A 26,345-nucleotide genomic window follows, 5' to 3' on the forward strand; every position below is an offset into this window, starting at 1 on the left:
TGTAGGGCCCGAACTGCAAACCTGAGGGAAATCACAAAAAAACTGTTCTGTTGTACAAGAGTTCAAGCAATTTAATCAGCAGTGGTAATGTGACTGACTCAGTAGGTACTGGTAACAGGGACAGAGTAGAATATAACTCACTGAATGCCAATGTTCCCTCCAGCTCTGTTCAATGGAGCAAAGTTTGAAGAACTCAGGGACCCAGTAAGCACAAGAAAGCAACTTCACCCAGGTGTTTTTGTCAGGTCATGGAAGGTCTAACAAGGAGCTTTTTTTTTGGCTGGGACTTTTTCAGACTGGACGCCTGTGACCAGTGGAGTGCCACAAGGATCGGTGCTGGGTCTTCTACTTTTTGTCATTTACATAAATGATTTGGATGCAAGCATAAGAGGTACAGTTAGTAAGTCTGCAGATGACACCAAAATTGGAGGTATAGTGGACAGTGAAGAGGGTTACGTCAGATTACAATAGGATCTTGACCAGATGGGCCAATGGGCTGAGCAGTGGCAGATGGAGTTTAATTCAGATAAATGCGAGGTGCTGCATTTTGGGAAAGCAAATCTTAGCAGGATATATACACTTAATGGTAGGGTCCTAGGGAGTGTCTCTGAACAAAGAGACCTTGGAGTGCAGGTTCATAGCTCCTTGAAAGTGGAGTCGCATTTGGTATGCTTTCCTTTATTGGTCAGAATATTGAGTACAGGAGTTAGGAGGTCATGTTGCAGCTGTACAAGACATTTTTGAGGCCACTGTTGGAAAATTGCGTGCAATTCTGGTCACCTTCCTATCGGAAAGATGTTGTGAAACTTGAAAGGGTTCAGAAAAGATTTACAAGGATGTTACCTGGGTTGGAGGATTTGAGCTACAGGGAGAGGCTGAACAGGCTGGGGCTGTTTTCACTGGAGCATCGGAGGCTGAGGGGTGACCTTATAGAGGTTTACAAAATTATGAGTGGCATGGATCAGATAAACAGACAAAGTCTTTTCCCTGGGGTGGGGGAGTCCAGAACTAGAGGGCATTGGTTTAGGGTGAGAGGGGAAAGATATAAAAGAGACCTAAGGGGCAACTTTTTCATGCAGAGGGTGGTATGTGTATGGAATCAGCTACCAGAGGATGTGGTGGAGACTGGCACAATTGCAACATTTAAGAGGCATTTGGATGTGTATATGAATAGGGAGGGGTTGGAGGGATACGGGCTGGGTGCTGGCAGGTGGGACTAGGTTGGGTTGGGATATCTTTGAGAAAAAGTGAGGGCTGCAGATGCTGGAGATCAGAGCTGAAAATGTGTTGCTGGAAAGGTGCAGCAGGTCAGGCAGCATCCAAGGAACAGGAGAATCGACGTTTCGGCCATTCCTGAAGAAGTGCTTATGCCCGAAACGTCGATTCTCCTGTTCCTTGGATGCTGCCTGACCTGCTGCGCTTTTCCAGCAACACATTTTCAGGGTTGGGATATCTGGTCAGCATGGACAGATTGGACCGAAGGGTCTGTTTCCATGCTGTACATCTCTATGACTGAAAATAGATAGGAGTCCATTTTCAACGTGGTGCCAAATGTTAAGGGTGGCACGGTGGCACAGTGGTTAGCTCTGTTGCCTCACAGCACCAGAGACCCGGGTTCAATTCCCGCCTCAGGCGACTGACTGTGTGGAGTTTGCACGTTCTCCCCGTGTCTGCGTGGGTTTCCTCCGGGTGCTCCGGTTTCCTCTCACAGTCCAAAGATGTGCAGGTCAGGTGAATTGACCATGCTAAATTGCCCGTAGTGTTAGGTAAGGGGTAAATGTAGGGGTATGGGTGGGTTGCGCTTCGGCGGGGCGGTGTGGACTTGTTGGGCCGAAGGGCCTGTTTCCACACTGTAAGTAATCTAATCTAATCTAATCTTTATATTCTGCAGGCAGTATTGTCCTAGAAACACTGCTGTTCCACTCCCACGGTAGGATTCAATGATTACAATATTGTGGCTTTGGTGGAATTCAGCAAAATATCAAGCAGGGTTTTAGCTCCAACCTGTGCTCTCCCTTGGAGATACATCTATCCACCTTGAACAGATTGATGGACAAAATGAATAGGGACTTTCAAGGCATCACTCTTCTTCAGGAGTCTGCTCTCAAACTGATTAGCAGAAGGCAAAAGTGAGGACTGCAGATGCTAGAGATTAGAGTCAAGATTAGAGTGGTGCTGGAAAAGCACAGCAGATCAGGCAGCATCCGAGGAACAGGAAAATTGATGTTTTGGGCAGGAGCCCTTCCTCAGGAATGAAGCTGAAAGAGATGTTCCCTGAAGCGCTCTGCGAGAAGGCGTCCAGCCTCCCCAATATAGAGGAGACCGCATCGGGAGCAAAGGATACAATAAATGACATTTGTGGAAGTGAAGGTGAAACTTTGATGGATGTGGAAGGCTCCTTTGGGGCTTGGATAGAGGTGAAGGGTGAAGTGTGGGCACAGATTTTGCAATTCCTGCTGAGGCAGGGGATAGTGCCAGGAGGGGAGGGTGGGTTGTTGTGGGCGTGGGCCTGACCTCTCTCCACCGCAGAGGCTTCCAGCCTCATTCCTGATGAAGCGCTCCTGCCCGAAATGTCTATTTTCCAGCTCTTCTAATCTTGTACAGCCGCAACATAACCTCCCAACTCCTGTACTCAATACTCTGACCGATGAAGGATTAGTAGATGGGCTGAGTCTAGACCCTTTAGGAGTAGCAGTGTGAAGTAGAAATTTGATTTTATTTAATTCTTGGACTGTGGATGTTGTCTAAGGCAGCATTTATTGCCCATCCCAACTTGTCCTTGGGAAGATGGTGGTGTACTGCCTCCTTGAATTGCTGTAGTCCTGGAGATGTCACTCTCATCTCACCATTTTGAGTTCAGCTCTTCTGTCTTTGTCTGGACCAAGGCTGTAAATAAGTCAGGAGCTGAGGGACCTTGGTGGAACCCAAACTCATTGTCAGTCAGAATGTTATTGCTGAGGGGATGCCATTTTACTGTTGATGATCCCTTTGATCACTTTGCTGATAATTGACAATGGAGATAAAAGATGGCAATTGGTTGGGTTGGATTTGTGCTGCTTTTCAAGCACAGGACATACCTGTGTAATCTTCCACATTATCACGTTGAAGTCAATATTGTAGCTGTAATAGAACGATGTATTTTGGAGTATGGTCAGTTCTGAAACACATGTCTTCAGTGGTATTGCTGGAATGCCAGCTATTGTCTCGTGTCTTCATTCTTTTCTTGATGCCATCAGGAAAGAATCAAATTAGCTGTAGACTGACATCAGTATTACTGGGGCCCTTGGGAGTAAACCAAGAAGGATTATACACTTGGCACTGCTTCTGAAGATGGGTATGAATGTTTCAACCTTGTCTTTTGCATTAATATGCTGGGCTTGCTCATTGTTGATGATAGAGATACTTGTAGGCCCGTCATCTCCTGATTGTGATATGTTAGTCTACCACCATTCATGACTGAATCTGGCAGGACTGCAGAGCTTAGATTTGATCCATTGATTGTGGGATCAATTAACTCTGCTAATGCATGCTAAATCAGCTGTCACCATGTATGTTATAGTTTCAGCAGTTTAGCATCACTTATTTAGGTATGCCTGACAGTGCTTTTGACATGCTTCCTGCACTCAACAATGAATCAGATTCAATACCTTGATCATATACCTTGATATAATGATATAGTAAATGATATGCTCAAGAATGAAGTTAAAATTTTTGGTTGAATACAATCGTGCTGATGTTGAGAACTCACAGTGCCTCATCAATGCCCAGATTTGAGTTGTGAGGTCTGTTAAAAGTGTCTCCTGTTTAACATGGCAGAGATGAAACAGAACATGGTGGAGGAATTCCTCCATATGAAGATAAGACATTGTATCCACAGTGTGCCATCATGAGCAGATGCATCTGCAGAATATTGACTAGCGAGGATAAGGTCAATATGTTTTCTCTCACATGGGTTCTCTCACAACCTGCTGCACAGCCAGTCTGGCAGCTGTGTCCTGCAAACCTTATCCAGTTCATTCACAAGCGGTGCGACTGAGCCACTCCAATTGATGCATGTTGAAATCTCCCATCCAGCACACTCTTTGTCGTTGCCACCATCATTGCTTCTTCTAAGTATTATTTAACATGTGAATGTATTGTTTAATCAGCTGAAGTGGTGTAGGAAGTAACAAAAAGAAGGTTTTCTTGCCCATGTTTTACCTGATCCCATGAGATTTCCTGGGATCTTGAATCTCCGAATAATAATTTCCTTCTGATTATATAACACTATGTTGCTATCTCTGGTGTATCTACCCTGCTTGTTGATGGTTTGTATTCTGCTTGTGCTGGTGTCTGGGACATGGTCTGTAAAGTATGATTCCATGACTGTGACTATGTTAGGCTTTGCTTGAGTAATCTGTGAGACAACACAAGCCTGGTGGCTCAGTGGTAACACTGCTGCCTCACAGTGCCAGGGAGCTGGATTCGATTCTACCCTTGAGTGATTGTGCAAACTCTACACAGATACTCTTCCCTATGTATGTGTGGGTTTACTCAGGGTGCACCGGTTTCCTCCCACATTCAGAAGATGTGCAGGTGAGGTGGATTGGTCATGCTAAATTGCCCATAGTGTCCACAGGTGTGCAAGCTAGGTGAATTAGCCATGGGATAGGATATATGGGTGGATCTGGGTGGGGTGTAGTTTGGAGGGTCAATGTGGACTCAATGGACTGGACAGCCTGTTTCTGCACTGTCAGAATTCTATGACATGTTAGTAAGGAGGACTTTGCAGAGTTGAGGGGGGCTAGGTTTCCCATTGTCATCACAATTGTGATGAGGTAAATGCCACCTGGTCCATCCAATTTCATTCCTTGCAATAGGCTTTGTAATATTTGATACAACAGAGTAGCTTGCTAGCCCATTTCACAGGGCAATTAAGAATCAACCAAACTTTTATGTTTTGCCACAGAATGCCAAACCCAGGTGAGGACAGCAGATTTCCATTACTAATGCGACTAGTATGCCCTTTATTTTGTTATATTTGAATTCATTATAGCATATGTTGCCCTCACTCTGAATGCCAACATTTCCCTTTCTCCACCATTTCATAGTGACAGAGACCTATTGGGCTAGATTGCCCTAGTAATAGATGAACTGCTCCAGTCTGCAGATGTTGCTAGTCATGACCATTTTAAGGGTTCTAACATTAGCAAAATCAGCCTTCCATGACTTCTCCTGAAATCACTAAGGGGACACTGTTTAGAAGTAGTAGAGTTAGCAAACCATCTTTTAAGAAAAGCAATATGGGTTGATTACTCAGTGACTCAAATCAATGCACCAAAAATTTGTCTGCCTTTAAAGTTTCGGTCTACAGTTCCTTTTTATTATAGCATTTCTCTGTTGTGATTCAGAATTCTACACAGTGAGGAACATTTTCATGTTTCATGCAATTGCTGCTATTGCATATTTACCTCTTTATCTACTTCAAGATGAATCACTGAGGAGAGAGCAGGGAGTTCTGAAACCATAGCAACTAAATATAAAAGTACAGGAGGGTTCAAAGTTTCAGCCTCTACTAAACGGACAACATGAATCTCTGTAACTATGTCCTCATCACCTTCTACTTTGGAGCCTTTTACCCTTCTGGTGGAAAAAAAGAACTACATGACTTTTTTGGCCTAGGGCTATAATGCTTGCCACAGAGAGTGAATTCTGGCATGATGAATGGACGTTAGCATCTCTGGACTCAGCTAACCAACGTATATTTAAAACCATACATGTAGCTCCACTGGTGGCACAGTGGTTAGCAACTGTCTGTGTGGAGTTTGCACATTCTCCCCTTGTCTGCGTGGGTTTTCCCCGGTTTCCTCCCACAGTCCGAAGTGTGCAGGTTGGGTGAATTGACCATGGTGAAGAGGGAATGGGTCTGGGTAGGTTGTTCTTCGGAGGGTCAGTGTGGAGTTGTTGGGCCAAAGGTTCCACAGTGTAAGTAATCTAATCAAGACAGTCATGCAAGATTCCATCCTGCTCCTCTGTGTCCCCTACTAGTGGAGCATTCGCTGAGCGCTGTGGCCTTTGATTAATTTTTGTGCTGCTACAGCTGTGACCTGGTCTCTCGCTCTCTTTGTCTTTGTAACTGTATATAAAGCTGGTTGGATTGTATACCTCTGGTGCAATTTCTAACTAGCCCCTTTCTTCTCACGTGCCTTTTGATGGATTTTCTGAGTGCTCATTTCTTCCCCTTCCCAGTAAGTACTTGCAACTTTGTGTATTGTTTTACTCACTGTGTCCAACTGATTTTTCATTTTCTTGTTCCTTGTGCTTGACGCATTTTCCATTGTGGATCTTCTGCTGTATTTTCTCAGCTTTTGCATGGGAACCTCCCCATTGTTTGGTGCCTCAGTAGACCTTCAAGTTAATTATTCACTGGCCCCTATGACCACTGAGCTTCTAGTCAGGCATTTCTACCACATCTGCATTTGAATTTAGGTTTGCCTTGTGGTTTATCTGTAACACTGTAATATCTCTGGGTTTCACTTTAGGCTATTATTCTTTACCTGCTGGTCCAGTCACTTTATGCTACCATGTAGAAAAGTGTAGTCTACAAGTGAATTTCAATAAAGTTTGTTAATGTAATTACTTAAAAGAAATGAGAAAAGAGAGAACACTTTTGCAGCCTTACAGTCTCAGATTCCAGTTCTACTTTATTTGAAGTCACACTGACATTGAATCTTTTGCCCAGGTCCACAGCGATTCTTGAAGTAAGGACACAATTAACCCTCAACTGTACACTGTTCACCAGCCAAATAACAGAAGAAACAAATACGGAGAAAGGATACCTATTATTAAAACAAATGAAATTGTTATTCACTATAATTAAGTTTTTAAAAAAAGATTTTTGAAATCAACAGTGTCCAATTTAAAACTTAAGGAAGATTTACTTCAATAAAATGAAAGGGACCTAATTAAGATATTATTTTGTGTTAAATTAAAAGCAATAACTCTCTACCCTTTACATTGTATAGTGTTTTTTGGGATATTTTTTGTTATTGCACCATTGATCAACAAACAATTGGTTTTCCTTAGATTTTACAAAATAGTTTTTCATATGGCATATTCATTTTTGGAAATAAATTCAAAAACCCATTAAACAAGTATGGGGATTGTGATTGACCTGAACCCAATCATTGTGACATAAGTGGCATGTTAAATTCACACTGCCACCTGTTTTAAAAGATTGCTGCCTGCACCAGAGCACATTACACTCATCTTTTATATTTTGTATTCCTCTGCCCTGCACTATTCTACTTACTGTAGGTCAACTTTTAGCTAATTTGGCCACATACCCTCAGGGTCTTCATGAAACCCTTTCCTTACTTTTTCTTCAGACAACGTTGCAAAATCAAAACCATTAAACATATGTTCAAATTGCACCCCAAACCTTTTCATCCTTTTGCTGCTAATAACTACCTTGACATATTTCATACATTAAAGGCTTTATATAAATATAAATCATTTATTGTTGAGCATGAGAAAATTATTATTAACTTAATAACAAATTTTCACAATTAATGTGCAATATAAATGTTTGAGCTATAGATCTTATCTCAAAAGAGTTCAAAGAAATGAACTAGGATATAATTCAAAGTTGATACATATGTTGTATAGTGAAAAAACATAACTTAATTGGAGGTAACATTTATTAAAGCACATACATTGGTAACTCAGTTTCTTCTGAATGGAACAATTTATTTATTTTCCTACAGTTCTCAGTGTTCAGCTAAATTGAGAATTTGTGAAGTGATACTGATGAAGGAAACAGGAATACTAATGTGACGACGTTCCATCACTACATTCTTTATTTAGATTCTCTGCATTTTTAATATTGGAAAAGACCTTGAAGCCAAATCTGGCACAAAAAAAATCAACCATTTTGGCATTCTCTATAATTAATTTGGGATGTAGAAAGCTAACTACAGTAGGTGAAGTATAAAGTGCAATGAAAGAAGAACTCAGAGTGTTCTTGCCTGAGGAAATTCAACCATCTGGTACGCTGCATATTTCAGATCTAGATACTATAGTAAGGGTAGAACAGTTTGAACTACATGCCTGTAAAAGTGGCAAATTAAAGATATTATTCATATATTTGGACTTGTATAGAATATAACTATTTTAAGTGACTAAAATTGTTCCCTATTTTATCTAAGTAATAATGAAAATTCAAAAGGAACTCAATGTTTTCAAACTGTATTTTATAATTTTATATCAATTCTCGAGTGCAGTGAATACCTACTTAAAGTCCAGGATTTTTAAAAGTATATTCAAAGTATATTTTTAAAAGTATATTCTTCAATGTGCATTCACACTACCATCTATTACACAGTTGTTTTCTTAGCAAGCTATTTTCTTTTGTCATGTAGAAAAGCAAAGTTTTCTGAAGTTAGTTTTAACTATTTTTTACTAGTAGTTGATCAGTTGCTCAAATCTGCCTTAAATTATTGCTGTTTCTCACTAGTAAATTTACAATTTCATACAATTGAGTGGATGTTGACCTTAGGCATTAGAATAAAACAGGTGATATTTTGACAGCATCTCTGTTAAACCTCGACAAGTTGCTACTTCCATTGGTTTCCATAGCTTGTCACATATCACACAAATTTAATGTCAATCCCAATGAGACCACAAGTATATCAATATGGAAATGGAAGTGCCATAAGACACCGCAAGATGATTAGTTTTAAGTATGCCGCATTGAGACATATCATAAGAAAAAGTTGAAATGAAAATCATAAGGACTCAGAGGCTCAGATTTTCACCATGTTCAAGAACCTCTCCGACTTGGCAAAAATAGAGGAGGTTCATAGAAATCCCAAGTCCTGCACCAAAACACATCATTCCCCTCTTTCAGGGGGCAGGAATAGTGCCACATGATTGACGGAGATAGATGGCCATTCAAACTGTCAGCTGCTTTCATATTTGCATGATTTTTGTGAAGTACTTACCTGCCCGAAAGTCAAAGTATGCTGTTTAGCCCAAATAAATGCAGATCTGAACCTTGTGGAGTCATTTGGATAGCCAAAATGCTCTTTGGAAAGAAAGGTGTCCTTTTGAATTTTATCCCAGGTCGGATTTAGGGATGCTAAACTGATCTTTGGTGGAAGTAAGACACCATTTGAGAGAGCTGAAAATGTGTTGCTGGAAAAGCGCAGCAGATCAGGCAGCATCCAGGGAACAGGAGAATCGACGTTTCGGGCATAAGCCCTTCTTCAGGAATGAGGAAAGTTTGTCCAGCAGGCTAAGATACAAGGTAGGGAGGAGGGACTTGGGGGAGGGGTGTCGGAAATGTGATAGGTGGAAAGAGGTCAAGGTGAGGGTGATAGGTCAGACTGGGGTGGGGGCGGAGAGGTCAGGAAGAAGATTGCAGGTTAGGAAGGCGGTGCTGAATTCGATGGATTAGACTGAGACAAGGTGGGGGGAGGGGAAATGAGGAAACTGGTGAAATCCGAGTTCATCCCTTGTGGTTGGAGGGTTCCTAGGCGGAAGATGAGGCGCTCTTCCTCCAACCGTCGTGTTGTTGTGGTCTGGCGATGGAGGAGTCCAAAGACCTGCATATCCTTGGTGGAGTGGGAGGGGGAGTTGAAGTGTTGAGCCACAGGGTGGTTGGGTTGGTTGGTCCGGGTGTCCCAGAGGTGTTCTCTGAAACGCTCCGCAAGTAGGCGGCCTGTCTCCCCAATATAAAGGAGGCCACATCGGGTGCAGAGGATGCAATAGATGATGTGTGTGGAGGTGCAGATGAATCTGTGGCGGATATGGAAGTTTCCTTTGGGGCCTTGGAGGGAGGTGAGGGGGAAGGTGTGGGCGCAAGTCTTGCACCTCCTGCGGTTGCAGGGGAAGGTGCCGGGAGTGGAGGTTGGGTTGGTGGGGGGTGTGGATCTGACGAGGGAGTCACGGAGGGAGTGGTCTTTACGGAATGCTGATAGGGGAGGGGAGGGAAATATATCCTTGGTGGTGGGGTCCGTTTGGAGGTGGCGGAAATGACGGCGGATGATGCGCTGTACATGGAGATTGGTGGGGTGGTAGGTGAGGACCAGTGGGGTTGACCCTTTGAGAGAGGTCAGGTACTCTTTGGGATTCTTAAAATTAGATATACATGTGGAAAGAAGTGCAGAAACATTTTGAGACTGTCAAAGCACTGTCAAGACTCTATAAAGACATTGAAGGCTTTTAAAACCCCAGCCTCTTTAACTTTTGAAGAAGAATATCCAAAGAGTTCATTTAAAAATGTTTTCCATTTCAAAATAGTGACATTAATCAGAGGATTTCCATTCCCAGATTAGTGTAGCATGACTGATTTCACTTGGTTCCATTATCATAGTGGAGTGCACAAAAAAATCAACCATTTTGGCATTCTCGTCGTGTTGTTGTGGTCTGGCGATAGTTTAATAGTTTGATTGACAGCTACATGAGATTTTGAACATTTTGATCTAGAATGCTAGTTGCAGTGGGCGGCACGGTGGCACAGTGGTGAGCACTGCTGCCTCACAGCGCCTGAGTCCTGGGTTCAATTCCCGTCTCAGGCGACTGACTGTGTGGAGTTTGCACTTTCTCCCTGTGTCTGCGTGGGTTTCCTCCGGGTGCTCTGGTTTCCTCCCACAGTCCAAAGATGTGCAGGTTAGGTGAATTGGCCATGCTAAATTGCCCGTAGTGTTAGGTAAGGGGTAAATGTAGGGGCATGGGTGGGTTGGGCTTCGGTGGGTCGGTGTGGACTTGTTGGGCCGAAGGGCCTGTTTCCACGCTGTAATGTAATCTAAATACCTTTTGTAAGAATTTATTGTGGCGAAGGAATTTAAAAGTAATTCATGCTTTTATGAGTGTAAGTGTTTTTCTCACTATAATGAAGTCTGCAGCATACTTAATTTATTTAATAGAGCTTTTCCTTTCACATCTGTGTAAAAGTCCTGAGTTTGCCCCAACGTGTATATTAGGTAAGTTGCATGAGAGGTGAAAAGTTATATGTTGCTAGGTGGGGAAAATGAGTTGGCATGGAGTTACCACTAAGCTGTGAAAGGTTTGATGAAGAGCCAACAGTCAGAGTGTGGCATGGAGTCTTGTTGGAAGAGGGGGGTGGTATTGAGGTGCGTGGCATTGGAGGTACGTGTTGATCTCCCCTGCCCCCACCAGATCCAACCCTCAAACTCGGCACAGCACTCTTGACCTGTCATAACTGTCCACCTTCCTTCCCACCTATCCGGTCCACGCTCCCCACTGACCTATCACAATCACCCCCCAACCTGCATCTACCTATCGCCTTCCCAGCTGCCTTCCCCTCACTCCCAGCCTCACCCTTCTATTTATCTCTCAGCCTCCTCCGTCCACCCAATCCTCACATTCCTGATGAAGGGATTATGCCTGAAACATCAACACTCCTGCTCCTTGGATGCTGCCTGACCTGCTGTGCTTTTCCGATGCCACATTTTTCGATTCTGATCTCTAGCATCTGCAGTCCTTGCTTTCTCCTACATGTTGGTGTGTAAAGTGTATTAAGTGGCATAGGTTAGCATGGGGAGTTTTCTTGAAAAACAAAAATTAACAGCAAACTGGTACAAAAATAGGTGCAAACTCCAGTGGTGAGGATGACACAGAGTCTTCTGAGGGATACAAAAGGTTAAGTGAGTCAGCAAAAACTTGGCAAGTGGGAATATAGTATAGGAAAATGTCAGGTTATGCACTTTGGCAAAAATTAATAGAAACACTGAATATTATTTAAATGGAGATAGATTGCAGAAAACTGGAGCACAAAGTCCTCACTTTCTCCTACATGTTGGTGTGTAAAGTGTATTAATTGGCATAGGCTGGCATGGGGATTTTGCTTTAAAAACAAAAATTAACATAAAATTGTTACAAAAATAGGGTCAAGCTCCAATGCTGAGGATGACACAGAGTCTTCAGAGGTTTAAGTGAGTGGGCAAAAACTTGGCAAATGGAATATAGTGTAGGGAAATATGAGGTTATACACTTTGGTAAAAATTCATAGAAGTGCTGAATATTATTTAAATGGAGATAGATTGCAGAAAGCTGTCACACAAAGGGAGTCAGGGATGCTAGTGCATGAATCACAGAAGAGGAGAAAGTGAGGGCTGCAGATGCTGGAGATCAGAGCTGAAAATGTGTTGCTGGAAAAGCGCAGCAGGTCAGGCAGCATCCAATGAACAGGAGAATCGACGTTTCGGGCATAAGCCCTACTTCCAGCATGAATCACAGAAAACTAGAATCCAAGTTCAGCAAGTATTAGGGAAGTCAAATGGGTTATTGATCTTAATTTCAAAGGGACTCAAATATAAAATTGCAAAAGTCTTGCTAAAACATCATGAGGCATTATGCAGACGACATTTAGAATATTGCAGACAGATTTATCCCCTTATCTAAGATATGCTGACATTGGAAGTTGACAGAATTTTCACTACGTTATTTCCAGGAATGGAGAGATTTCTTTATGGGGAGATGTTGAGGAGGGTGGGCTTGTACTCAATGTGGTTAAGAAGAAAGAAGAAAGAGAGGAAACCTTATTGAAACATATAAGATTCTTAGGGGGCTTGATAGAGTAGATATGTAGATGTTGATGCCCCCTGTGGGCATCAATCGAGGACCAGACGACATAATCTCGAAGTGTGGCGCTGGAAAAGCAGAACCGTTCAGAGAACATCTCGGAACACATGCACGCAACAACTACCATACCCACCCCCCCACCCCCCACCCCCCCCACCCCCCAACTATCCCAGGTCGCCGACCACTTCACCTTCCTCTCCGCCTCTGCCAAGGCCATGCAAGTCCTAGGAGTCAGCCACCGCCAAATCAAAGCCACCCGATGCCTGGAGGAAGAATGTCTCATCTTCCACCTTGAGGCCTTCCAACCACAGGGCATCAATGTCGATTTCATCAGTTTCCTCATCTCTGCTCCCCCCACCATATCCCAGATCCAACCTTCCAACTCGGCACCGCCCTCCTGAACTGTCCCACCTGTCCATCTTCCATCCCACCTATCCACTCCACCCTCCACTCTGACTAATCACTATCACTCCCCACCTTCATCTCCCCAAAGTATGCCCAGCTACCTTCCCCCAAGCCCCACACTCCTCCCATTTATCTCTCAGCCCACTTAGCACCACCCCGCACCCCACATTCCTGATGAACGGCTTATGCCTGAAACAACGAGTCTCTTGTTCCTCGGATGCTGCCTGACCTGCTGTGTTTTTCCAGTGCCACACTTTTTGACTTGGATCTCCAGCATCTGCAGTCCTCATTTTCTCCTAAACATAATCTCAGAATATGGTATTTCCCATTTATGACAAACATAAGAATAAATTTCTTCTTTCAGATGATAGTGAATCTGTGGAATTCTTTACCACAGAGGGCTAACAAGGCTGAGCCATTCAGTATATTCAAGGTGCAGATGGACAGATTTTTTAACCAGTAAGGCAATCAAGAATTATGGGAAAAGGTAAGAAAGTGAAATTGAGAATTATGAGATCACTATGATCTCATGATCTCATTGAATGATAGAACGGATTTAATTGGCCAAAAAACCTTCTCTGTTCCTATGTCCTATGGTCTTAAAAATATTTTGTTCTGATCCTTTTCTGTAAAGTAAACGGTAAAAATGTTTGTGAAATGTTTCAAATATCCTGAGCCATTCAAACTTTTATTTATTTCACAGACAGATACAGATCCACCTGAAAGTTGGAATCAAAAGAAACAGTTCATGCATTGTGCAGGCATGGGAGCCCTGTGACTGCTGAGTGAGGAAATTACAAAACAAAAACCCATGTTGGACTTTATTCAGGCAAGTGGATAACAACTGGAAGTCACCTTGCCTCAATCTGACCTGCACAAATTGGGAAATCTTTACAGCTTTTGTTCCTCATTTTGCATTTAAGCTTCTTCCTCTACTGATTGCACACATTATTTTCATCTAATATTGATTCCTCCGAAGGATGATTTGTTCAAAAAAACTTTTAGAATAAAGATGCTTCTAAGTTTGTTAACTCTGATAATTTTCTACATCCCACATACTGAGGCAGATGGACTTGTTCAACTGAATGGAGGGATTATAGTTGGTAGGGGGCAACATACATACGTGACAGACAATGACCTGCAGTTCAACATTCCCAAAACCAAAGACTCCTGCAAGGTCGAGGTTGTACTGAATGAACCTATATCACAACGAGTTGGAAAATTAACTCCTCAGGTAGGTAATCTTAAACTTCATAAATGCCATGTTGTATAAAAATCAAACTGAAATATCCCCATACCTGTCTTTTTGAATATGTTGTAATGCAAAACAGGTTTCATGCATTTTGTCAAACAATTCAATTTCAAATACTGAAGCTGATCTTTTCTAATTCTAACATTTAGAGAAGGATTCAAATCAAGTACTTTCCTCTTGTAAATGAGTTGCTTTATAAACTTTATAAATTTAAAAATGTGAATAATGATATGAAATACACATATTTTTATTACATTTATGCACTTTCTGTATTCATTCAGAATTACTGATGATGCTTTCGACTGAGATTTTGATGATGCCAGGCTTCTAATTTAAACAGAGACACAAAAAAATGCAGATATTGAAATCCAAGGTAGACAAGCAGGAGGCTGGAAAAGCACAGCAAGCCAGGCAGCATCAGGAAATAGAGAAGTTAATGTTTTGGATGTAACCCTTCTTCAGGATTGGTGGTGGGTATGGGGGGAGCTGCAGATAAAGGTTAAGGGAGGCTGGTGGGGAAGAGTTTTGGGTAGGGAAGGGGTGGGGTGGTGAGGTAGGGATAGGTGAACACAGGTAGAGGGCATGACCTGGTAGGTCGATGGGAGGATTGAATCCGGTTGGTAGCTGGAAGGAAGGGTTCTGGTTGGTAGCTGGAAGCAAAGGTGTTTGACAATTTCACTAATGGAACATGGTTAACTCTCTGAAATGGAGAAACAAAGTCCAGTGGCACAAGTTTGGACATCTCTGTTCAGTTCCAAGCTCATAAACTGACTTCATGTACGTCCACAGAATGTGTAATTTGGTATATGGATAGTACTAAGTACAGTAAAATTATATGGTACGCTGGTGAAATTTCTACAGAAGAAGATCTGCCTATGCCCCAATACAGGAGGAGGTTGTGGGGAAATTGGGTTGATTAAATATTAATAAAGAGATTAAAACAATTACAGTATTTATAGCTCCTAATGTAGAAAGACTCCCAGGGTCTGGATAGGGTACATCATAGGTTGCCAACAGAAGCAGAGATGTAAATTGCAACGATTTCAGCCACAATCTGCTGATCTTTCTTATTTATAGAGATATGCCAGAGGTATGGAGGATTAGAAATGTTATACTGTTGTTCAAAAAAGTGACAGAGACAAGTCTGGTAACTATTGGCCGGTCAGCCAGATATTGGGAATGGCAAAGTTTTAGAAACAATAATACAGAAAAAATGATTGGCGGTTGAGAAAGTATGGGTTAAGAAACGAGAAAGGGTTTCCATTCCTGCAAGCTCCCCTTTAATATAGCCTTTGGACTACAGGAATTGTGAGACAAAATATGCACAAAAAGAGATTTGGCTCAACATCATATTTGTTCAATTATTGAACTCAGATTGTCTCCCAAGTATTGGTCTTCCCGTCATTTGTGTGGAATTTAACACAAAACCTCTTTACAATTATTGATTGAAACTTAAACAAATGACCACATCTGTGATTTGAGTGCAATTTAACATTTCTCCACTATAAACTGCTCTATGATTTGAATGAAGCTTGCAATCACCAAACAACTCGCGGTTATCTCTGTTAATTTTAAGCCTGGATCTTGAAGTCATCAGTCTCCATCCTTCTTCCTTATGCAGTGACCAGGCAATGGTCTTGTTTTCCTTTCAACTTGATTCCTCTCTCAAGTTTCACTCTTGTTGTCACACTGCTGAATCACCAAGTGTTTAATAGCTCTTTTATCAGTGATTTATTTCATGCCTTGGTCTATACAGGACTGCATGAACCCAATGTTATTTCCATAACAAAGACCAATGCACTCCCTACCCATAATGGGGGATACTTAACTCCAGGATTGGTGATGTGTGTCTGGCACTTCATTCTGTATTTTGGGATAAGTACTAGCTGCTTTTCCTTTTAACAGCACAGCTTTGAATGAAGCTTCCTTTCACTTATACTGTAAGTTCTCCAGTCCAGTCAACTTTTCAAAAGGGAATGTAGATTGTCTGCCTGGATGATTTTAAAGCCCAACTGATAAATGAAAAAGGTGGCAGCCTATGCATGAAAGGCAGAGTATTGTATATACGGTGAATGGGTATTTGTTTGGGCTGAAGGATATGGAACCACCAGAGCGGTAAAGATAGAGGGTGGCAATGTTTGAATGACATTCCCATGATTCTGGTACAGAGATGAACAGTGTCCAAGGAGCAAGGAACCATGAGTTGTGAATGAGAGGAAACTTAATTGGAGCAAGGGTATATTCCATTCAGCCCAGAGCATGGAATCCAACTGCTTGGCCTGCTGTCGGTTTGGGGAGCTTGGGTTCCAGTCAGTCCGGATTGTTTGTCTTTTGTTGTGTGGCACTAGGGCCACACCTGACAGTCTGGGTTCAAAGTCAGAAGTCGGCCAACACCAGTCTATAGTCCAACAGGCTTAGTTGTAATCACAAGCTTTCAGAGAATTGTCCCCTCATCAAGTGAAGTGAGAGAGAAATGCACAAGCACAGAATTTGTAGACAGAGAGATCAAAAAACCATACAAATGGTGTCTATGGAGTGTCGACAAGCTGAATAAAAGGTCTCTGCAGGTGATTCAAGTTTCAGTTTCTGCAAAACTCTATTGCATATTATATTCATAACATTCTGAGAGATACCAGGTTCTGAACTCATTGTTACATTGTTAAGAGACTGCTCTGTGAACTGTAACAGTCTTCCATTTTGAACTATTTTCTTTCTATCCAATTCTGCTCACATTGAACATTTATGCCCTTGGATGAATTGCCCTGAAACCTCATTAGACCAGCGTCCTAAAACTCTTACACAACAAACCCCTGGGCTTTTTTTCTCTCATAAGCTTTGATGAACATTTTTATACGTTCTCACATGAGTTACTTAGGTTAGTTTTCTTTCTCATTTTTACAATACTTTTTTAAAATGTATTTCACTCCTCCCCAAGTGTTTGCCTTGATTCATATGGGTCAATAGGTGGATAGGAAAAACCTGGTATAGAAAAACCTGAGATCATGTTAGTGAGCCATTGTTCTGCTGGCTTCTGTTAGATCAGAGATTTAATCAATCTGGCAGCCTGCCCATAGGCCCTGACTGGGTCATGCTTGCTCGATTTCAGCAAAAGAGGACAAAGGGATTTATTAAGAGGAGGATAATGAAGTCTGAAAGTAAGTTTGCCGGGAGCATTAAAACCAATTGTAAAAGCTTTTAAAGATATGTGAAGAGAAAAGGATTAGCGAAGACAAAACTTCATTTTAATGAAGTCAGAAACAGGGAAGTTATAATAGGGAACAAAGAGATGGCAGACAAATTAAATATACATGTGGGTACTAACCTCACAAAAGCAAAAATAAATGACATCCCAAAAATGTTGTGGAATGCAGTGCCTAGTGAGAGGGAGTAACTGAAAGAAATTAGTATTAGAAAAGCAATACTGATGGGGAAATTGATGGGATTGAAGGCAGATAAATCCACACCACCCAATAATCCATACCCCAGTTGTTATGGACCAGAAAAGACCCCCTCAAAATATCTTAAGAAGATAGCCTAGACCTTAACTTTTACTTGAGGAGAAAGTGAGGACTGCAGATGCTGGAGATCAGAGCTGAAAATGTGTTGCTGGAAAAGCGCAGCAGGTCAGGCAGCATCCAGGGAACAGGAGAATCCAGAGCAGATCACCTGACATCAGCAATAGGGGAATACTAGAGTCCTTATAAAAGATTAATAGCAGCAGAACACTTGGACTGCAGTGGCAGGATTGGACAGTCAGGATGGATTAACAAAAGGGAAATCAAGCTTAACAAATCTCCTGGAATTTTTCAAGGATGTAACTGGTAAAGATCGGGGGAGCGAGTAGAAATAATTTACTTGGATTTTCAGAAGGCTTTGGATAAGGTTCCATGTAAGATATTAGCATATAAAATTAAAGAGGTAAAAACAATTACTGCCGATGCTGGAAACCAGATTCTGGATTAGTGGTGCTGGAAGAGCACAGCAGTTCAGGCAGCATCCAAGGAGCTTCGAACTCGACGTTTCGGGCAAAAGCCCTTCATCAGGAATAAAGGCAGAGAGCCTGGAGCGTGGAGAGATAAGCTAGAGGAGGGTGGGGGTGGGGAGAAAGTAGCATAGAGTACAATGGGTGAGTGGGGGAGGGGATGAAGGTGATAGGTCAGGGAGGAGAGGGTGGAGTGGATAGGTGGAAAAGGAGATAGGCAGGTAGGACAAGTCAGGACAAGTCATGGGGACAGTGCTGAGCTGGAAGTTTGGAACTAGGGTGAGGTGGGGAAGGGGAAATGAGGAAACTGTTGAAGTCCACATTGATGCCCTGGGGTTGAAGTGTTCCGAGGCGGAAGATGAGGCGTTCTTCCTCCAGGCATCTGGTGGTGAGGGAGCGGCGGTGAAGGAGGCCCAGGACCTCCATGTCCTCGGCAGAGTGGGATGGGGAGTTGAAATGTTGGGGCACGGGGTGGTGTGGTTGATTGGTGTGGGTGTCCCGGAGATGTTCCCTAAAGTGCACTGCTAGGAGGCACCCAGTCTCCCCAATGTAGAGGAGACCGCATCGGGAGCAACGGATACAATAAATGATATTAGTGGATGTGCAGGTAAAACTTTGATGGATGTGGAAGGCTCCTTTAGGGCCTTGGATGGAGGTGAGGGAGGAGGTGTGGGCACAGGTTTTACAGTTCCTGCGGTGGCAGGGGAAAGTGCCAGGATGGGAGGGTGGGCTGTAGGGGGGCGTGGACCTGACCAGGTAGTTACGGAGGGAACGGTCTTTGCGGAAGGCGGAAAGGGGTGGGAGAGAAATATATCCCTGGTGGTAGGGTCTGTTTGGAGGTGGCAGAAATGTCGGCGGATGATTTGGTTTATGCGAAGGTTGGTAGGGTGGAAGGTGAGCACCAGGGGCGTTCTGTCCTTGTTACGGTTGGGGTGGGGTCTGAGGGCGGAGGTGCGGGATGTAGATGAGATGCATTGGAGGGCATCTTTAACCACGTGAGAAGGGAAATTGCGCTCTCTAAAGAAGGAGGTCATCTGGTGTGTTCTGTGGTGGAACTGGTCCTCCTGGGAGCAGATACGGCGGAGGTGGAGGAATTGGGAATACGGTATGGCATTTTTGCAAGAGGTAGGGTGGGAAGAGGTGTAATCCAGGGAGCTGTGGGAGTCGGTGGGTTTGTAAAAAATGTCAGTGTCAAGTTGGTCGTCATTAATGGAGATGGAGAGGTCCAGGAAGGGGAGGGAGGTGTCAGAGATGGTCCAGGTAAATTTCAGGTCAGGGTGGAATGTGTTGGTGAAGTTGATGAATTACTCAGCCTCCTCGCGGGAGCACGAGGTGGCGCCAATGCAGTCATCAATGTAGCGGAGGAAGAGGTGGGGAGTGGTGCCAGTGTAATTACGGAAGATCGACTGTTCTACGTAGCCAACAAAGAGACAGGCATAGCTGGAGTTCATACGTGTGCCCATGGCTATCCCTTTGGTCTGGAGGAAGTGGGAGGATTCAAAGGAGAAATTGTTAAGGGTGAGGACCAGTTCGGCCAAACGAATGAGAGAGGAAGGGTATTGTTGGGGACATCTGGAGAGGAAAAAACGGAGGGCTTGGAGGCCCTGCTCATGGCGGATGGAGATGTAGAGGGCTTGGATATCCATGGTGAAGATGAGGCGTTGGGGGCCGGGGAAACGGAAGTCTTGGAGGAGGTGGAGGGCGTGGGTGGTGTCTCGAACGTATGTGGGGAGTTGCAGGACTAGGGGGGATAGGACAGTGTCGAGGTAGGTAGAGATGAGCTCCTTTCTCCCCACCCCCACCCTCCTCTAGCTTATCTCTCCACGCTCCAGGCTCACTGCCTTTATTCTTGATGAAGGGCTTTTGCCCGAAACGTCGATTTCGAAGCTCCTTGGATGCTGCCTGAACTGCTGTGCTCTTCCAGCACCACTAATCCAGAATATAAAATTAAAGCACATGGAATTGAGGGTAATGTACCGATATGGATGGAGGTCTGGTTGATAGTCCGGAAACAAAGATGAGGAGTAAATGCGTCTTTCTTCAAGTGGCAAACAGTGACTGGTTGGGTACTGTAGGGATTAGTGCTTGGAGTGTTGCTGAACAAAGAGACCTTGGAGTGCAGGTTCATAGCTCCTTGAAAGTGGAGTCGCAGGTAGATAGGATAGTGAAGAAGGCATTTGGTATGCTTTCCTTTATTGGTCAGAGTATTGAGTACAGGAGTTGGGAGGTCATGTTGCGGCTGTACAGGACATTGGTTAGGCCACTGTTGGAATATTGCATGCAGTTCTGGTCTCCTTCCTATCGTAAAGATGTTGTGAAACTTGAAAGGGTTCAGAAAAGATTTACAAGTATGTTGCCAGGGTTGGAGGATCTGAGCTACAGGGAGAGGCTGAACAGGCTGGGGCTGTTTTCCATGGAGAGTCGGAGGCTGAGGGGTGACCTTATAGAGGTTTACAAAATTATGAGGGGCATGGATAGGATAAATAGGCAAAGTCTTTTCCCTGGGGTGGGGGAGTCCAGAACTAGAGGGCTTAGGTTTAGGATGAGAGGGGAAAGATATAAAAGAGACCTAAGGGGCAACTTTTTCATGCAGAGGGTGGTACGTGTATGGAATCAGCTACCAGAGGATGTGGTGGAGGCTGGTACAATTGCAACATTTAAGAGGCATTTGGATGGGTATATGAATAGGAAGGATATGGGCCGGGTGCTGGCAGGTGTGACTAGATTGGGTTGGGATATCTGGTCGGCATGGATGGGTTGAACCGAAGGGTCTGTTTCCATGCTGTACATCTCTATGACTCTATGACTCTATTCACAATATATATTAATGTTTTAACTGAGGGACCTAAATGTGATATCTCTAAATTTGCAGACAGTATAAAGCTGGTTGCAAGGGTGAACTGTCAGGAGAATGCACACATGTTAGGTAACTATATGGCAGATGAAGTATACTGTGGATAAATGTGAGGTTCTCCACTTTGATAGAAAAATACAGTAAGGCAGGTTATTGCTTGAATTGTATTGGATTGAGAAAGGGGGAGGTACAGGGTATAGATTAGAGTGGTGCAGGAAAAGCATAGCAGTTCAGGCAGCATCCGAGGAGCAGGAAAATCGACATTTTGGGCAAAAGCCCTTCATCAGGAATATAGGCAGAGAGCCTGAAGGGTGGAGAGATAAGTGAGAGGAGGGTGGGGATGGGGAGAAATTAGCATGGTACAATGAGACCTGGGTGTCCTTGTACAGTATCACTGAAAGTAAGAAGGTAGGTGCAGCAAGTGATGAAGAAGCCAAAAGTATGTTGGTCTTCATAGTGAGAGGATTTGAGTACACGACCAGGGATACCTTGCTGTAGTTTTGCAGGGCTTCAGTGGGACCATACCTGGAATATTGTGTACAGTTTTGGTTTCCTTATCTGAGGAAGCTATGGAGTCTGTGCAACAAAGATTCACTAGACTGATGTATGAAGAAAGTTTGAAAGGCTGAGGATTGTCTTTGTTGAAGAGAAATCAGATTTAACGTTTCAGGTCGTGACCCTTCCTCAGAACCAGTTCTGCCAGACCTGTGGAGCTTTTCCCACAATTCCTGTTTTTGGTTGTGAAGAGAAAATCACAGTTACTGTTTAGAGTCAAAAGTAATTCTTCTATGGAACTATTCTGAAGGAATAATGTGCAACTCGAAATGTTAAACTGCTTCACTCTCTAGAAATGCTGCTACACAGCAGATGTTGGGTTTCTCTAGCACTTTCTGCTTTAATTTCAGTTTTCCAGTATTCTCAAACATTTCACATTTATTCTAGGAACGTGAAGAATAACTTTATTAAACATTCAAAACAATAAAAAGTACTAATGAATGACTTTTTTTTTGTGCAGGTTTTTGACTGTCATTTCCTCCCTCATGAAGTGAAATATACCCATAATGGCTGCCCTCTGTTAAAGGAAGATAACGTGATGCTAAGGATCTATGGGTAATGTATAGATTATCCAAATAATAATCATGTGTTATTTACAGCATGAACTGTTAACCTAATCAATTAATTTTACAACAAACAGGTTTTAATTGTCATGCCATATGATGTGGAGAATAGAGTCATGTCTGGATGGATGAGGAAAGGGTGTATTATCCATATTGTGTATATGTAAAGCATAATTTCAAACTAACATTATCTCTTTCTCTGTACATGGCTTTATTTTGAGATCAGCTGAATAAGGGATGTTCATGTGCGATGTGATCTCACTGGCAAGACCAACATTAATTGCCTTCCCAGAGTCTGTAGAAGGTGACATTGAGTTACCTTCTTTAATTGTTGCATTTAATCTTGTATAGAGGCACACATAGTTCTTTTCAGAAGGTAGTTCTAGAATTTTTGAGGAGAAAGTGAGGACTGCAGATGCTGGAGATCAGAGCTGAAAATGTGTTGCTGGAAAAGCGCAGCAGGTCAGGCAGCATCCAAGGAACAGGAGAATCGACGTTTCGGGCATAAGCCTCTACAAATGCTGCCTGACCTGCTGCGCTTTTCCAGCAACACATTTTTAGCTCTGATCTCCAGCATCTGCAGTCCTCACTTTCTCCTCGAAGATTTTAACCTACTGCGAATCCTCTTACAAGGATGCCTTCCTTGAAGAAGCTCTCTTCCTCCCTCTACATGCTGCCTGACCTGCTGCGCTTTTCCAGCAACACATTTTCAGCTCTGATCTCCAGCATCTGCAGTCCTCACTTTCTCCTCGAAGATTTTAACCTACTGCGAATCCTCTTATAAGGATGCCTTCCTTGAAGAAGCTCTCTTCCTCCCTCTACAGATTCCTGAAGAAGGGCTTATGCCCAAAACGTCGATTCCCCTGTTCCTTGGATGCTGCCTGACCTGCTGTGCTGTTCTAGAATTTTGACCTATGAACAGTGATATATTTCCAAGTCAGTATGTTGCGTGTTTTGGGAGAGAACTTGCAGATGGTAATGTTCCCATGTATCTGCTGCTCTTGTTTTTCTCGTGATAGCTTTGAAAGGTTTGGAAGGTGCTGTTAAAGGAAACTTGGCAACATGTTGCAGTGCATTTTGTAGGTTAGTGCACACAGTTGCATTGTCCACTGAATGTGAAGGAAGTGAATGTTGAAAGTAATAGTTGGGATGTCTTTCAAGACAGCTGCTATGGTTTGAATGGTGTCATGCTTCCTGGATATGGTTGGAGCTGCACTCAGGTGGTGGAAGGTGGGAGTATTCCATCATATTGCTGAGTAACATCTTGCAGATTGGACAGACATTGGGAATTCAAAAGGTGAATTATTCGCTGCAGAATCTCTAACTTTGACCTGTTCTTGTAGCCACAATGCTTGTTCAGTTAAATTTCTGATCAATGGTAATTGATGGTTGTTGATGATTAGGCATTCAGCACTGGTAATGCCATTGAATATCAAGGGGATCTTTTGTTTTATTAATTCTTGTGATGTAGGCATTACTCACTGGTGAAAATGCTTCTGGAAAAGCGCAGCAGGTCAGGCAGCATCCAAGGAACAGGAGAATCAACGTTTCGGGCATAAGCCCTTCTTCAGGAATGAGGAAAGTGTGCCCAGCAGGCTAAGATAAAAGGTAGGGAGGAGGGACTTGGGGGAGGGGCATTGGAAATGCGATAGGTGGAAGGAGGTCAAGGTGAGGGTGATAGGCTGGAGTGGGGTGGGGACGGAGAGGTCAGGAAGAAGATTGCAGGTTAGGAAGGCAATGCTGAGTTTGAGGGATTTGACTGAGACAAGGTGGGGGGAGGGGAAATGAGGAAACTGGAGAAATCAGAGTTCATCCCTTGTGGTTGGAGGGTTCCCAGGCAGAAGATGAGGAGCTCTTCCTCCAACCGTCGTGTTGCCATGGTCTGGCGATGGAGGAGTCCAAGGACCTGCATGTCCTTGGTGGAGTGGGAGGGGGAGTTGAAGTGTTAAGCCACGGGGTGGTTGGGTTGGTTGGTCCGGGTGTCCCAGAGGTGTTCTCTGAACCGTTCCACAAGTAGGCGGCCTGTCTCCCCAATATAGAAGAGGCCACATTGGGTGCAGCGGATGCAATAGATGATGTGTGTGGAGGTGCAGGTGAATTTGTGGCGGATATGGAAGTATCCCTTGGGGCCTTGGAGGGAAGTAAGGGGGGAGGTGTGGGCGCAAGTTTTGCATTTCTTGCGGTTGCAGGGGAAGGTGCCGGGAGTGGAGGTTGGGTTGGTGTGGAGTGTGGACCTGACGAGGGAGTCACGGAGGGAGTGGTCTTTTTGGAACGCTGATAGGGGAGGGGAGGGAAATATATCCTTGGTGGTGGGGTCCGTTTGGAGGTGATGGAAATGACGGCGGATGATCCGCTGTACATGGAGGTTGGTGGGGTGGTAGGTGAGGACCAGTGGGGTTCTGTCCTGGTGGCGATTGGAGGGGCGGGGCTCAAGGGCAGAGGAGCAGGAAGTGGAAGAGATGCGGTGGAGGGCATCGTCGACCATGTCTGGGGGGAAATTGTGGTCCTTGAAGAAGGAGGCCATCTGGGTTGTACGGATTTGGAATTGGTCCTCCTGGGAGCAGATGCGGCAGAGACGAAGGAATTGGGAATATGGGATGGCGTTTTTATAGGGGGCAGGGTGGGAGGAGGTGTAGTCTTGGTAGCTGTGGGAGTCGGTCGGTTTATAGTAAATGTCCGTGTTGATTCGGTCGCCCGAGATAGAAATGGAAAGGTCTAGGAAGGGGAGGGAGGAGTCTGAGACGGTCCAGGTGAATTTGAGGTCGGGGTGGAAGGTGTTGGTAAAGTTCAACTTCCTCATGGGAGCACGAGGCGGCGCCGATACAGTCAGCGATGTAGCGGAGGTGTTGGTAAAGTGGATGAACTGTTCAACTTCCTCGTGGGAGCACTCACTGGGCCAACATTTATTTTCCTGGATCTGAGTGACTTGTTCTGAGGCATTTAAATGTGGAACACTTTGATGTGGATCTCGAATGATAGGTAGACAAGACCAGGTTAGGAAAGCAGATTCCCTTCTCTAGTGAACCAGATGGATTGTTACAATCGGCCATGGTTATGCAGTTGCCATTAGACTAGCTTTGAATTTACTGCTGAATTAAAATTTCATCCTTTGCTATGATGGGATTCAAATCCGTGTCCCGCGACCATTTTCTTGTGGCTCTGGATACTCAACCAGTGACCTTACTGCTATGTCATCACTTCCCCTATGGTTCCCTCTTGTTGGAGATAATCATTAACAGAGCTTGTTTGGCATGAATATTTTGTGCTGGAAATGTGTTGCTGGAAAAGCGCAGCAGGTCAGGCAGCATCCAGGGAACAGGAGAATCGACGTTTCGGGCATAAGCCCTTCTTCAGGAAGGGCTTATGTTGCTGGAAAAGCGCAGCAGGTCAGGCAGCATCCAGGGAACAGGAGAATCGACGTTTCGGGCATAAGCCCTTCTTCGGGCATAAGCCCTTCTTCAGGAAGGGCTTATGCCCGAAGAAGGGCTTATGCCCGAAACGTCGATTCTCCTGTTCCCTGGATGCTGCCTGACCTGCTGCGCTTTTCCAGCAACACATTTCCAGCTCTGATCTCCAGCATCTGCAGACCTCACTTTCTCCTCATGAATATTTTGTGCCTCTTGTTGGCCCAGTAAATGTCATACAGTTCTGGTTGAATGCGGGCAAATGCTGCTTCAGTCTCTATGAAGTCATGAATGGTTTTAAATCATCACCAAACCTCACCATCTATGACTTTATGCTGGAGGGAAAGTTATTAATGAAGCAGCTGAAAATGGTGGCAGCTAGGGTACTATCCTGAGGAACAAGGGTGCTTGTGGTGTGGTGGTAGTGTTCTGACATCTGAGCCAGGAGGCCCAGGATCAAGTTTCACTTGCACAAGAGGCGTGTAATAACATTTCCAAACAAGTTGATTAGAAAATAGCTACCCTGAGGAATTCCTGCAGTGACATCCTGGGAGCTGAGATGACTGACCTCCAACAAACACAACCATCTTTTTTTTCTGCCAAGTATGGCATCAGCTATATGCCTCAAAGAACTATTTGATGCAATACATAGTCAAATGTTGCCTTCATATCAAGGACAATGATTCTTCCTTCACCTCTCATGTTCCACTATTTTGATAAGGGTTTTAATGAGGTCGGAGATGAA

At 43.8% G+C, this 26,345-nt stretch overlaps 1 protein-coding gene across 1 annotated transcript in view; it reads left to right on the forward strand.

Annotated features, from left to right (window-relative positions):
* frem1b (Fras1 related extracellular matrix 1b) overlaps nt 1-26,345 on the forward strand; it is a 193,334-nt gene that overhangs the window by 19,489 nt on the left and 147,500 nt on the right. The window contains exons 2-3 of the mRNA XM_043699276.2: nt 13,694-14,224; nt 22,094-22,188. Coding sequence (XP_043555211.2) covers nt 14,003-14,224; nt 22,094-22,188 — 317 coding nt within the window. The 5' untranslated portion in view covers nt 13,694-14,002. The remainder of the gene's footprint in view (nt 1-13,693; nt 14,225-22,093; nt 22,189-26,345) is intronic.

This window comes from Chiloscyllium plagiosum, unplaced genomic scaffold (genome assembly GCF_037043375.1).
Source record: "Chiloscyllium plagiosum isolate Xiang-an unplaced genomic scaffold, Cpla_swu_hap1 HiC_scaffold_9, whole genome shotgun sequence".
Taxonomy (NCBI): domain Eukaryota; kingdom Metazoa; phylum Chordata; class Chondrichthyes; order Orectolobiformes; family Hemiscylliidae; genus Chiloscyllium; species Chiloscyllium plagiosum.